The sequence below is a fragment of the Seriola dumerili genome, unplaced genomic scaffold (assembly GCF_002260705.1).
Source record: "Seriola dumerili isolate Sdu_G_001 unplaced genomic scaffold, Sdu_1.0 BDQW01001087.1, whole genome shotgun sequence".
In the NCBI taxonomy this organism is placed as follows: Eukaryota; Metazoa; Chordata; class Actinopteri; order Carangiformes; family Carangidae; genus Seriola; species Seriola dumerili.
Window position 1 is genome coordinate 13,522 of NW_019175342.1, and position 13,474 is coordinate 26,995.

Consider the following 13,474-nt stretch of genomic DNA (forward strand, 5'->3'; position numbering starts at 1 on the left):
TCTACCTAAATGTAACTGTACTTTTAGTTCAGGCTGACTCGTCCATCATGTGCCTGATATTGTACATCAGAGAGAAATAATCTCAGTAGCAAAACAGAATATGCTATTCCAGTACCACTCTACTGTCAATCTGCACTGCTAAACCGCAAAAATGTTTCCTTCCAAAACTGAGGTAATGATGCGTTGAGTCTAGGCCATCACATTATTGTTGTGTCCCAAGGACATTTCTAGCTCTGACAGATAAGTTTACTTTACAAGGTCTTTGACAGGGCTGATAAAGTAGCCATAATTCCAACTATAATTACCTGTGCTAAATCATTATAAGCAAGTAAACAGTTTGACAGAGTTCACCTCTTTTGCTTAAACAAAAAATTTAGGGGTCACTAGCCCCCAACTGATTTTATCTTTAGCAATTTGTTCATGTAGGAGATCATGTTCTTCAACCTTAATATGAAAAGTAAAGTTACTATCTGTCAGATAAATACAGTGAAATAAAAAGTGTATACTGAAGTGTAGTGAAGTTATAAGTTATAAAGAAAAATGGATATTTTCAAGTTAAGTACACTACCTGAATAAATACCTCTGTGCTTAAGTAGCCTACAAGAACTAAGTTAATGACCCCATTTCCAGCACTGATCAACATGAATCAAAGGTCATGAAGACAGCAGCTGATCTTATCTGTGTGTCTGTAGCACTATCTAGCGGTTAAATTGAGTAGCACACCCTCCTCCGCCCCCCCCCCCAAACCCACCCCCGTGCCTGCTCAGGTGAGCTGGTGAATGTTTCACCTGCATGAGATGACGTCACGACACCTTCAGGAAAAAGAAACGGTGGAGTCCGTGACCATCTCAGGCTGGTTAATTTCTCTGGTTTGGATGGCGAAACCAAATTAATACAAGTGAAGACGCGGGTTCAACTTGAAGCTGAGTTTGTGTGCACTGTAAACTCTCGGGTTGTGCCAGTGTGGGTACAAACACGATGTCTGCCTCCGCTATATTCGTGCTGGATCTGAAGGGGAAGGTAAGATCAACCCTAGAGCTCATAGTAGACACTGATGATCGCTTATTTGGATTTATACGTCTTGGGATTTACACACAAGTTATACAACTAGACACCCCCCCCCCTTTGGCGGTGTAGGTTGAGTTTTTAACTGTTGCTTAAACTGTTAAACATTAATAGAATTTGCGTCGTTAAAAATTAATACTGAGCTTGCGACAGACTCATTCATTGGCCTTCTCAGGTACTTCCGGATACATGTCTGTCAGAGGAAATACAGCTGGCTGCAGCCTCAAGTAACGTCATGACACCAAACAGTGAAAGTGGCCAGATGTGTTACAGCAGCTGTAAACGTGTAGTCTTTGTATCGCCATCTTTTTGTTGTAGGCAGTAACTGGCACAAAACAACCCCTCCTTTCCTGACAAGATAATGTAACCTGACACAACTTAGTGTAACCTGGAAAGGGGAGTGGAAGTACACATGATTTCAGATGTTGTATGTGTGATAAAATGGTGTGTGAGTCCAGCAACACATGATGTGGCATTTCATCTGCGACTGGCTGTTGGTTATAACCTTAGGTTGCTGGATCTTGAGCAGGTGTCAGGTCTGACCTGTTTCATGTTTGTCTTATCTTTGACATCTTATCTTGTAGCATTGTAGGACATTATTCTTAAAGAAACATCTGCTGACTATCAGGGGTTAGTTACCGAATTTCCAGTGATCACCATTTAGTTATGTAATATTGTAATTGCACTTGCATTGCTAATATGTAATTGCACTATACAACATAAAACAAATCAGGCCTTACCTGACTCAGGAAGCTACCCAACTCTTGGCCCAGGCCATAGTTATCTCTCACCTTAACTACTGCAATGCCCTTCTGGCGGGCCTCCCTACAGATGGTCCAGAATGCAACAGCCCGTCAATGGCACACTACTTATTGACCTGCACTGGCTACCCATGGCCGCCCAAATCCAATTCATGTCACTGATTCTTGCCATCAGAGTGACTTTTAGTTCTGCACCCATCTACTTGAACTCAGTCATACAGCCTTATGCTCCTCCACTGCATTCCTCCAAGGAATGTCGTCTAGCATTGCCATCCCTGCACACAAGGCAATTGCAGTCCAGACTGTTCTTGTCTGTGTTTCCCCGCCGGTGGAACAGGATACTGAATGCAATAAGAGCTGGGGTGTCCCTCTCTATCTTCAAGAATGGCTCGAAGACTCATCTCTTCTGAGAACACCTCTTCTAACACTGTAACAAGCCTAAGCAACACTTACTGTACACTTTCAGTTCACTTCTTTACCTGTTCTCCTTGCACTAATTGAATAGATGTACTACTTAGTACTTACACCAAGGTGTCCTACTGCACTGAAGCTTAAGTGATGATAGGTATATCAGCATCTTGAGGCACAAATTATTATCGTGAATAATATTTTCAAAGACTTAATGACAACAATTGTAGCCCATTCTGAAGAATTCTCTTGTCAGTTGTATCCAGTGTTACATTTAATAATTATTGCCACTATTAATTAATCCGACCATTATTTTTCTAAATTATGAATTTGAATAATAATCAGTAATCGATCATTTGGTCTGTAAAATGTTAGTTAACAAAAAATAACAATTTAATTCATCAAAGTTTAAAAACGTCTCTGTGTCTCATCTGCTTCTCTTTATGTTCTGCTTCTCCTACTTTGTATTTGGCAAATAGTTGGTACTGAAATCAGTGAGGTAATAACACCTTTTACCTAGAATCCTCTCATTAGTGAACTGAAGATAGGAATAAATGTGTCCTATATTGTGACTGATAATGACAATAATGAAGAAAAACTATTCTAACAGTATAATACAATAACAGTTAAAATGTTATTTTATATTTACCACTGTCTGACAATAACCATGTGGTGTTATTCTCTCTGCTCAGGTGTTGATTTGTCGTAACTACAAAGGCGATGTGGACATGGCAGAGATCGACCACTTCATGCCTTTACTCATGCAACATGAAGAGGAAGGGATGATCTGTCCTGTGATGGCACATGGCAGTGTTCACTTCATGTGGATCAAACACAGCAACCTGTACCGTATCCTTGTGCTGTATGTTTCACTGGCTTCATATTGAGAGGCTGGAGTCATGATGTACACAGAAATGTAGTTAGCTTTGAACTGTGACATGAAGCCCACAAGTCAAACACATTCAACTCAATTTCATTCATATGACATAGGTTACTGAGTTGTATCCTTCACTATAGATTATTGATAGTGACTGTAAGTTCAGGTTGAGGTTGAGGTTAAAATGTAGGACGATAATCAATTCCAGCGATTTTAACAGTAACAAAACATGAATGTGTAGGTTCTGTGTACTCCTTGACCTGATCTCTCTACAGTGGTGGCCACCACAAACAAGAACTCCAACGCCTCCCTTGTGTACTCGTTTCTCTACAAACTAGTCGAGGTGAGTGGCACATGCATTACAATTCCATGAAGTGGTGTTTTACCATCTAAATGTTTGTTGTACATCCAGTTTCCAAGAGTAGTTTTGTGTTTAAGTGGAAAGCTGGTGAAAGATGGCAGTCAAATATAGTGGTAATTCAACTCAGAGCCTCCACAGATAAGGCTCCTGTCTGTTGTGCCTATCATGCAGGTGTTCACAGAGTACTTCAAAGAGCTGGAGGAGGAGAGCATTCAGGATAATTTCGTGGTAGTCTATGAGCTGCTGGATGAGCTGATGGATTTTGGATTCCCGCAGACTACCGACAGCAAGATCCTACAGGAGTGAGACTCACCAAAGACAAACACTGACGCACAAACAGATGTAAACATGTGATTTATATTGCCAAAGAGTGTGGTGGTGGTTGAATCACAGCAGGCCATCTCTTCTCATCTCATCCCTTGCAGATACATTACTCAGGAAGGTGCCAAGCTTGAGGTGGCAAAGAGCAAGGTGCCGACCACCGTCACTAACGCTGTCTCCTGGAGGTCAGAGGGCATTAAATACAAGAAGAACGAGGTCTTTATTGATGTCATCGAATCCATCAACGTACTGGTAAGATTGGATGTGGAGCTGTTTTATAAGTATAGTGTACCGGTATAATTGTTTCCATGCTTCTGTGATACTCCATCTATTAGCTGTGTATTTCATTTAACATTTTAAACATCTGTTAATTCAAGTAGAGAAAGATGAACTGATTTCATGCTTGTGTGTGATACTGTATTCTCTGGTGTATGTTGACACTCATTTCTCTGCTTATTGTTTGTTTAAATTGACTAAATAAATCCCATGGTAATGATTTATTCAATTAAATAATAATGTATTCAGATTTACCGACAAGTATGTGTTGTTTATTCAGGTGAATGCCAACGGCAGTGTGATGAGCAGTGACATTGTGGGCAGCATCAAGCTGAAAACCATGCTGTCTGGGATGCCTGAACTACGCCTTGGCCTCAACGATCGAGTGCTTTTTGCCCTGACTGGACGTACGTATGCAGCACCCCTGCCTAACTATGTCTGTCTGCTACTTCATTTATCTAGGAAGATATGCAGCTAATCTATCTGCTTTAATTATGTTTCCATTAATCCAAGTCATTGTGTTGTTTTATGCTCAGGTGACAAGGGAAAGACAGTGGTGATGGAAGATGTTAAGTTTCACCAGTGCGTCCGTCTCTCACGTTTTGAGAGTGATCGTACAATCTCCTTCATCCCTCCAGACGGGGAGTCTGAACTGATGTCCTACCGCATCAATACTCATGTTAGTTCAGTACCAGGGATTCATACTACAATGTTTATATTTTTTATTCATGTGTGCCTCACATGCTGCATGTGTTGGATGAAACCCAAAGAACTGTAAATGCATGTATTCAGTGTAGATGTTACTGATGGAGCCAGTGCCAGGTTTTATATGTCAGAAACAGCAGGGTGTGAATATATAAAGAGGTAGATAAATACATAACTAAGACTGTTGATCCCCAGATGGGAATCGTTTCAAATACAATAAGTATAACAAACCAATAAATTACAGAAATTAAATTAAAATCTATCTATTACGGTACTTTAGGCATTACATAGGATTTGTGAAATGTATTAGTTGTTAGATGTATTAGAAATAGTGAATTTAGTAATATAACTCTGAAAGCCTCATTGGGCCTTATATTGGTGTTTATATAAGCACATGAATTAAATTAACATGTATACTAAGTCATATACATATGTAACTAAAAAAAGCATTTCCACATTATTTTAATTATAAAATAATTTGCATAATGAAACACTATTCTTTATCTCTTACAGGTGAAGCCTTTGATATGGATCGAATCCGTCATAGAGAAATTCTCTCACAGTAGAGTGGAAATCATGGTGAAGGTACTGACTCACTCTATTTTTAACTACACAGGCAACAGAATTACATGCATTTTTTAATAAACATTTTGTGTCATTGAGTGGAGACATATGCTTTGTAAATGTCAAAACTGTTATAGCACAAGAAAGGCAGAAGGAACAGAGCAAATGTTATTTGTGTCATGTCTTGTCTCCAGTTTTTGTTTACTTTCCACTCAGTGATACCATTCACTGCCCTGAGGCAACAGCAAGGAGGAGGCTCTCACACGATATCCTGCTGTATTGTGTTGTGCTTTTTAGGCAAAGGGGCAATTTAAAAAACAGTCTGTGGCAAATAATGTGGAGGTGAGGGTCCCTGTCCCCAGTGATGCTGACTCACCCAAGTTCAAAACCAGCACTGGCAATGCCAAATATGTGCCTGAGAAGAACCTGGTGGTGTGGACCATCAAGTCTTTCCCTGTAAGAAATTCACAACTCAATCTCTTACATGCCATTGAGTTCAAATTATATCACTGTCTTCAATGTATATTGACATTCTGATCAAACATTGAAATTTGTTTTGTTTTTAACTCTCTTTGTGTCTTTCTCCTTGTCTGTGTATCTTTCTGTATGTCTGTCTAATCCATGTGTCTGTGAGTGCATTCATTTATCCAGGGAGGAAAAGAGTTTCTAATGAGAGCTCATTTTGGCCTGCCCAGTGTGGAGAAGGATGAGCTTGAGGGCAAACCTCCCATTACTGTCAAATTTGAAATCCCATACTTCACAGTGTCTGGAATACAGGTATGTGCACATACAGATTTTAGTGTGTTTATGGTTAGGTTCTCCTTTAATGCCATGAAATGCACATTTCCGCTGGAACAGAGGCCTATCAGAGCATGACATATTTTACTTATATTAATATGGACAATTATAAAGCAATAAGCGACTAGTTGCAGCCTGTGCAAGGTCAAGTCAGGTTCTGTAAGAGCTGATATTGTTTGCTTCTTCTAGGGAACTGGATTTGATTTAATGATGCACATTTATGTTTCTTGCCTCAACATGTTTTGTCTCTGTCTCACTCGTTCTTTTTCACCAGGTGCGATATATGAAGATCATAGAAAAAAGTGGTTACCAGGCTTTGCCCTGGGTCCGCTACATTACACAGAGTGGAGGTACATTATTAAATATTTATCAGACCTTGTTATAATAAGATAAACTGTTTTTAGAACAGAGATGTACTATTTAGGTGATAGATGTAAAAACTGGATCACATTTAACTTTACACTAAAATTTGTTCTCTTATTATTTAGATTACCAGCTGAGGACCAATGTGTAAAACCTGAGGATTACACTACTGTATATTACTCACTTCCAGGACTTGCAGAAGAGCATCAATGATCACTTTAACTGGACTGAAAGAATCTTTAAAATTTCACCTGATCTATGTAATGTCAAAGATCTTGTTTTATGATGTATGTGTGCAATTTGATTTTAAAGTTTCTATCATGTGACCACTGCAAATTAAATGTTTAATTAAATGCTTAATTAAAAATATTCCCTTAAACAATTTGTTATTAGTAACCTTAGTATTTGTCTTGTATCCCTGTTTTTCTCATGACTTTGCAACACCCAAATAAGGGCAGATTTTGTCCACATTTTGTAGTAACGCATTGTGCAATCACAGTCACTAAATTCCGCCTAAAATTAAAAACTTACACCCGCCTTTTTTCTACACTTGCCTCTGGAGAAATACAACCAAAGGTCAGAAATGTGAATGAATTGCCTCTGAAGACATCAACGTATATGAATCGCCCGCTTTCTTCGCTGCTTGCTCTGATTGGTCGACTGCTGCTGTTACCACAGTGATAGTGTAGTAACAGAGTTGTAACCCCGCCTCTTTTACCATATATGGAAGAGCAACACCCTCGGGGCGAGCTATGATTGGTCAGCGTGTGTTCTCCCCAATGTTTGTAAATTGTAGTCTGGAGACGCCGCTGTGAGGTTGTCAGCGCGCAAATGTATTTTCTAATGTTGATAAACCTTCCTTGTTTGGATATCATTTAAAATTTACTGGTCTTTAGAAACAGCGGGATAGAAGATCTGGGCGACGTTGTGGATCTTCACTAACCGAACAAGGTATGCGTAAAAGCTCTATCTATAGTTTGCGCTCTTGTTAACGTTAGCGGTTAGCCTGGATGCTAATTGTTTGTGACATTCAGTTGACCAGTGTCTCTCGGTAAAAACAAGTGCTCTCTCAGAGCTTTGTTGTTTAAACGAGTGGTTTGTACGACCACGATCCGAGCCGATGTTACATTACGCTAGCACAGTCAGATAACATGGCGTCAACGGGGAACTGAAGCTTACGTTAGCCGGATGCTGTAGTAGCTAGCTGTAGCCGAAGTAAATCTTCCTGAATCCTAGCTTCGCTTCTGTACTGTCCGTCGTCGTTTCATTGTCATCATGAGGAGCCCGTGGTTGAGTTTCAGTGTAGTAAACTGTTCTACATCTCCTACCGAACAGGCAGGAAGAGAGCGTATAATGGTCCTTAGTCAGATGGATGCGGGCAAAGCTTTGACGGCGGCAGCAGCCAAAGGGAATACGAGCGAGGTGCAAAGGATCCTGGAGGAAAGCAGAGTGCATCCTGATACCCTCAATGAATTTGGCAGGACTGCACTGCAGGTGAGGACCAGTCACTATGCTCAAATGGTCATACATGATTCATGTTTACCGAGGTATGAACTGCACAAATACATATACTGTACAAACATGTTAGTCCAGGCTGCTTGTCAGTTATAGAATCATCCTCTCTCCTGCTGACACACAGTACACCGTGAGAGGCTGTCTTGAATTTTCTCTGAACAGTTTCCACTTAAAAATGTGTTGCAGCGCCGTGTTTTTAAGAAAAGTGTATGTTTTTGGTTAAAATCAAGAAGTGCCAAAATCCCAGTAGGCCTACCCGATATTATGTAGAAACCAGGTAGCACAATGTGGAATATTTTATTATATGACTCACTACAAATCCATTAAAAAACGATATACACGCAGTTGCCCATTCATTAGGTACACTGTAAGCTAATGGCACTGTAATACAACAGCCCTGCTTTATATCCTACCTTCATGAACCCTGTAATATTCAGTTCAGGTGTTGATTCATCTTTAATTCATTTTAATTTAATTCAACTGTTAAATTGATAAGTGGTTCTAATATTTTGTCCCATTTTTATATCAGATAGGGTCGATGACAAAGGATTGTGTTTGGATAGTGATTAAAAAAAAAAAAAAAAAGATTTTATGTGTATAAATGGTATAAATAGTGAAAATTATCCATCGCAATTTCCCAGACCCAAAGATATTTAATGTACAATAAAATAATACAGCGAAAAGCAGCCAGTCCTCACATTTGAGAAAACCAAGCATCCAGAAAATGTGTGGCATTTTGCCTGATAATTTACTGAACTGAGTAAGTTTTCATATAGAGCGGGTCTGGGCCATACTCTTTATAACATGAAAACAGAGACCCAACAAGTTTCTGTTTTTCAAGTTTTAATTGTTTACCAGGTCCCATTTGATATAATTTCACGATAATGGCTTTTAGGACTACAACAAAACATTTACAGGTTTTGTAGTCTCATCTTCTTCAGATGAAACAGTTGAAAGCCTCTGTATTTGAGAGAGTGCCACAACCTGCCATTTAAACACAGGTGTTAAATTTACTATGTGCTTTCGTCGTCTCTCTAATATTTCCTACAGGTGATGATGATGGGGAACTCCAAGATTGCCAGTTTGCTGTTGGAAAAGGGAGCAGACCCCAATGTCCAGGACAAACACGGGATAGCGCCTGTCCACGATGCAGCCCGAACCGGATTCCTGGACACTCTGCGGGTTCTGGTGGAGTATGGTGCTTCAGTAAACATCCCGGACCAAAGTGGTGCTCTGCCTATCCACATAGCCATCCGGGAAGGCCACCGGGATGTTGTGGAGTTCTTGGCGCCCCAGTCTGATCTGAAGCACGCCAACATCAGCGGGCAGACAGCGATAGACGTGGCCCGATGTGTGCCTGATATGATTGACTTGCTTTTCACTGACATTCATAGTTAGTCAGAAGTCTGGGTGCTGGGTGCCTTCTGGTAACCATAACCTCACACTTTTCTTTTGCTTCAGACCTGGTGACTTGAATTCATTGCTGTGTAAAGAATTATTTTTTTTGTTAATAGTGGCTCAGCATTAATGTGACACAGGACACATTGTCTTGGCAGCTTATTTTCAGTGGATGGGTGGCTATATACAGTAGACACCTCTTTTGCACAGTGCAATTTAGGCACCTTATATATATATATATGTATATGTATATATATATCTGTTTTCCCTATTAATTGGGAGTGCACATTTGTAGATAGTTTTCCCTCAGTGTTTTGTAATTATTGCATTTATTTCCATTGTGTAAGAATTATAACAGTTGATACAATGTATGTTTTTTAAAATTTTACAAACTTGACATGGTGCACCCTGATTGCTTTGCATAGTTGTGTTTCTCTTAATTAGATGTACTTAGACTTTGAATTTACCCTTATTTATTGTTGAAATAGGACTGAATATTCCTGTGACTTTGTAAATAGCGACATTTATTGTGATTTGTTGAAATGTTATTTATATAAATACTTTTAAAACAAAAGTGAGATTATTCACTTTACTATTTGAAGATGAAAGCACAAAATAAAGTGTTGAACTTGAAGTTTGGAAGTCATTGTGTGGATTTTGTACAGTAAACTGTGTTTGTCAAGGCAATCAAGTAAACTGATTCCAGGGGTGTAGCTACCACTGTTGATGGGGGTGCTATAAAGAAATGTGTTACACTGAAATTAAGCGACTATTGTTTTTTTTTTTCCACATGAATTTTATTCCTGGCAGTTTGTAGAAGGCCATGGAACAGTGTTTAGACCGTCATGTAGAAGGTCACTGGTTCTGAAACCTGAGGGGCAGTACCTCTTAAGGGGTGGCAAGATAAATCTAGAGGGTTGCAAGATGAATAACAAGACAGGGGGGGATGACAAACTGTTCTGCTACATAAATGTTTAAGTTTTATCTCCTCTTTTAGAAGAATTATTTAAATGTAGTGGTGAAACTGCTCACTACTCAGTAATGACAAGGGGTAAGTATTGCTTCATTTTGACAGGTCAGCAGGCAAGAGTCTTGGAAAACACTGGTGTTGGGAGATGAAATTTACAGAATGTCTTGGACTCTGCATTTCTAAAATCCTGGATATGATTCACTCATTATTTTTGCATTTTAAAGTCATTTCAAACTCCAAGGCTCTATTAAAATATAGAAACATAAAAAAGAATACCTGTATTGAAGCAGACATGAAATGAACTAATTTGTTTAAATTTGGCTGACTAAAGATATCTTTGATAAACCATGTTAACAGCATGGCATGTTACTTTACATTCATACTAATCTGCTGTACCTTCAGACGCAAATCAGAGTGTTTTTTGTTCTGTTAACTGCTGCATACTGTATATCCTCAAGCGTCTAGCACTTCCCCAAGGTGATCCATCAAGGACATTTATAATAACTGCACACTGGAATTCACTGCACAATGAAAACCCTCTCAAAGGTCACACAGATAGCTGGATTGAAACTCTAAATGAATGAGGGCCCTGTTTTGTTGAGGCTTGTAGGTAACGGCAGCACAGTTTGCTGATGTTTGTGCTCTGGGCTCTTGTGGTACAATGGGTATTTTGTTTTTTTTTTTTCTGTGCCACAGGCCAACTTCACCAGCCGAGAAAGGAGATACAGTTCAGCTACTGTGCTGCCAGTTCTCTGCAGAGAGAGAGAGAGAGAGAGAGAGAGAGAGAGAGAGAGAGAGAAAAAAAAGCCAGCACAGATAAATGTATTTAAACTTCTCACCATTTTTTCTGAATTGACTTGACAGGGATATCATACGCACTTGCATTGAACTGGAGAGTTACTTGTCTAACATACTTTTACTTTACTTGAGCATTTCCATTTCATCATACTTTATACATCACTACATTTCAGGAGGAAATCATTGTACTTTTTACTCCACTATATTTATTTGCTAGCTATATATATAAGTGAAAGTTTACATACCAGATATATAATCAGCCTGTAAATAATGATTTGGCTCTACCCTGACCCTGACCATTCATGTTCAGTATTCATTATATAAGAGGTACAGAGCCATTTTAAAAACCTTTATTATTTTAACTTTTGATACTTGTATTTTTACTAAAAATTAAATTATGAATGCATGAGCTTTTTTTACTGTGTGGTATTGCTACTTAACTTAAGGGTCTGAATACTGCACTTCTGCTACCACTGGATTTAATAGTCTGCAGTCGTAGGTTGTTTTCACCTTCCTGTTTCAGATTTACATAGTCCCACACATGCTCTGAAGTGCACAGTCCAACCACAGTATTTGACTTCTGGGCATTGAACAGCTCAACAGCTGGAGCTGCTAGGGGTTAAATGTCTGCCTCAAGGGCACTTCAGCAGTAGCTGTTGAGGAGAACAAAAAAAATAGTCATTCACTCTCCCCACCCATATTTATTCCCCACCCAGCCAGTCTTGGGTTTTGAAACAAATCTTCCGGTCAGAGGTCAGCTTCTCTATCTTCTGTGCTACCACTCCCTCATCTTGTGTAATAAAGACACACAACAATGAATAATATTTAGGTATTTTCCCACCCTGACAACTAAATCAGCCACAAAACTGCACTAACAAGGACAGTGAAAAACACACGGCCAGACTTGCACCCAGCCACTAGGTAGAGCTGCCTGACTTCACTATGCACAGATGTGGGTGAGTTGTGAGATGTGCAAAAAAAAAAAAAAAAAAAAGGATCCCTGTATAAACACTGTTGTGGTTGGTTTGTTCCGCAGGTTGGGGGAGAGATAAGTTTGCAAGCATCAAAGGATAGTGGGAGTAGACAAGAAAAACCTGTCAGCCTACTCCTTCAAAGATATACATACATGTGTGTGAATACACAATCACAAGATTGAGGGAAAATAAGATGAGTCAAGAGTCTGATGAGAGAACTCCGGTTCCTGTTAAAAATGAAAGACTGTGACAAAGGAATGCATAGTCTGAGACGCCCGTCTGATTGATTGCGTGCCACTGGTGACATTTTAAACCGGTTCCTCTTTTTAAGGTATATTTGGGGTGTTTTTGTCTTTATTAGGTAGTAGACAGTGAAGAGTTGACAGGAAATGAGAGGAGAGAAAGATGGGGAATAACATGTAGCAGACTTGAACTGATACCCTTCCTCCACAGGGATGCCCCTTACCTCTTTTAGAGCTCCGTCAATTAGCTGGTTAATTGGGCGACAGAAAATTATTTTGGCAATTAACTGTCTAAATCATTTTTCAAAGCAACTATGCCAAAATGTGATTATTTCTAGGTTATCAAGTACGTGAATTTGCAGCTTTTCCTCATCTTACATTACAGTGAACTGATCCTCTTTGGACTTTGGATAATTGGTTGAAAAAAACAAGACATTTAAAGACATCACTTTTGGGTCTAGGAAATTGTTTTTACTGTTGGTTGTTTTCTAGACCAAACGGATAATCGATTTATCGGCATATTATTAGTTTGCTGCAACTCTACACAGTGTTCACATGTCCATATGTAGACTGAAAGCGTTTTTGTTCACTATAATCATTCCTACTGTGTGTACTAGATGTGAATATTACTGCACTGTAAAAAATAATGGACAAAACTCACGGTCCTTGTTTTGTATTAAAATGCATTATGAAGTTCAGCTGAAGCTAATAAGAGGCTTCAACAGTCCGAGTTAGGCAAATCAAGTGGGTATCCTCCAGCCTCTTTATAGTCTGAAATGACAATGTTTTTCTTTGCTGAAGCCACATTGAATGGTCAATATGGACAGGAGGAATGATTAGATTGACCAATGACTCTTTCAATGAACTGCACATATGGGCATGTGAGCATCGTAGCAAGATAAATTTGAAAAAAATCCAAACCCATCCCTGAAGCTTTCTTAGAGCTCTCATTCATGGGTGTTTAAAATATACAATATAAAAGATATAAAAGTTTAGTATGGTGGTAAAATGATATAAAACAAATTATGAGTTATGGACTTTGATACCAATTTACTGTAAGTCATATGGAAAAATTTGG

The 13,474-nt window shown here is 39.1% G+C and overlaps 2 protein-coding genes across 3 annotated transcripts; both read left to right on the forward strand.

The window, feature by feature from the left end:
- The first annotated feature begins 800 nt into the window (after positions 1–800).
- ap1m2 (adaptor related protein complex 1 mu 2 subunit) lies at positions 801–6,881 on the forward strand. The gene is made up of 12 exons (XM_022766868.1): positions 801–1,020; positions 2,927–3,083; positions 3,387–3,454; positions 3,644–3,774; positions 3,898–4,045; positions 4,350–4,476; positions 4,606–4,748; positions 5,288–5,359; positions 5,636–5,794; positions 5,990–6,115; positions 6,411–6,486; positions 6,625–6,881. Exons 1-12 carry the CDS (start codon positions 979–981, stop codon positions 6,648–6,650), a joined length of 1,275 nt encoding a protein of 424 aa, XP_022622589.1. The 5' UTR covers positions 801–978; the 3' UTR covers positions 6,651–6,881.
- Positions 6,882–7,304: 423 nt separating this feature from the next.
- On the forward strand, positions 7,305–10,046 carry cdkn2d (cyclin dependent kinase inhibitor 2D). Of its 2 annotated transcripts, XM_022766857.1 has the most exons (3): positions 7,305–7,450; positions 7,835–7,993; positions 9,065–10,046. In XM_022766857.1, exons 2-3 carry the CDS (start codon positions 7,853–7,855, stop codon positions 9,410–9,412), a joined length of 489 nt encoding a protein of 162 aa, XP_022622578.1. In that variant the 5' UTR covers positions 7,305–7,450; positions 7,835–7,852; the 3' UTR covers positions 9,413–10,046. The 2 variants fall into 2 exon arrangements, with proteins under 2 accessions (XP_022622578.1, XP_022622577.1); XM_022766856.1 differs by lacking the exon at positions 7,305–7,450 and having other exon boundaries at positions 7,529–7,993.
- Positions 10,047–13,474: the final 3,428 nt, after the last annotated feature.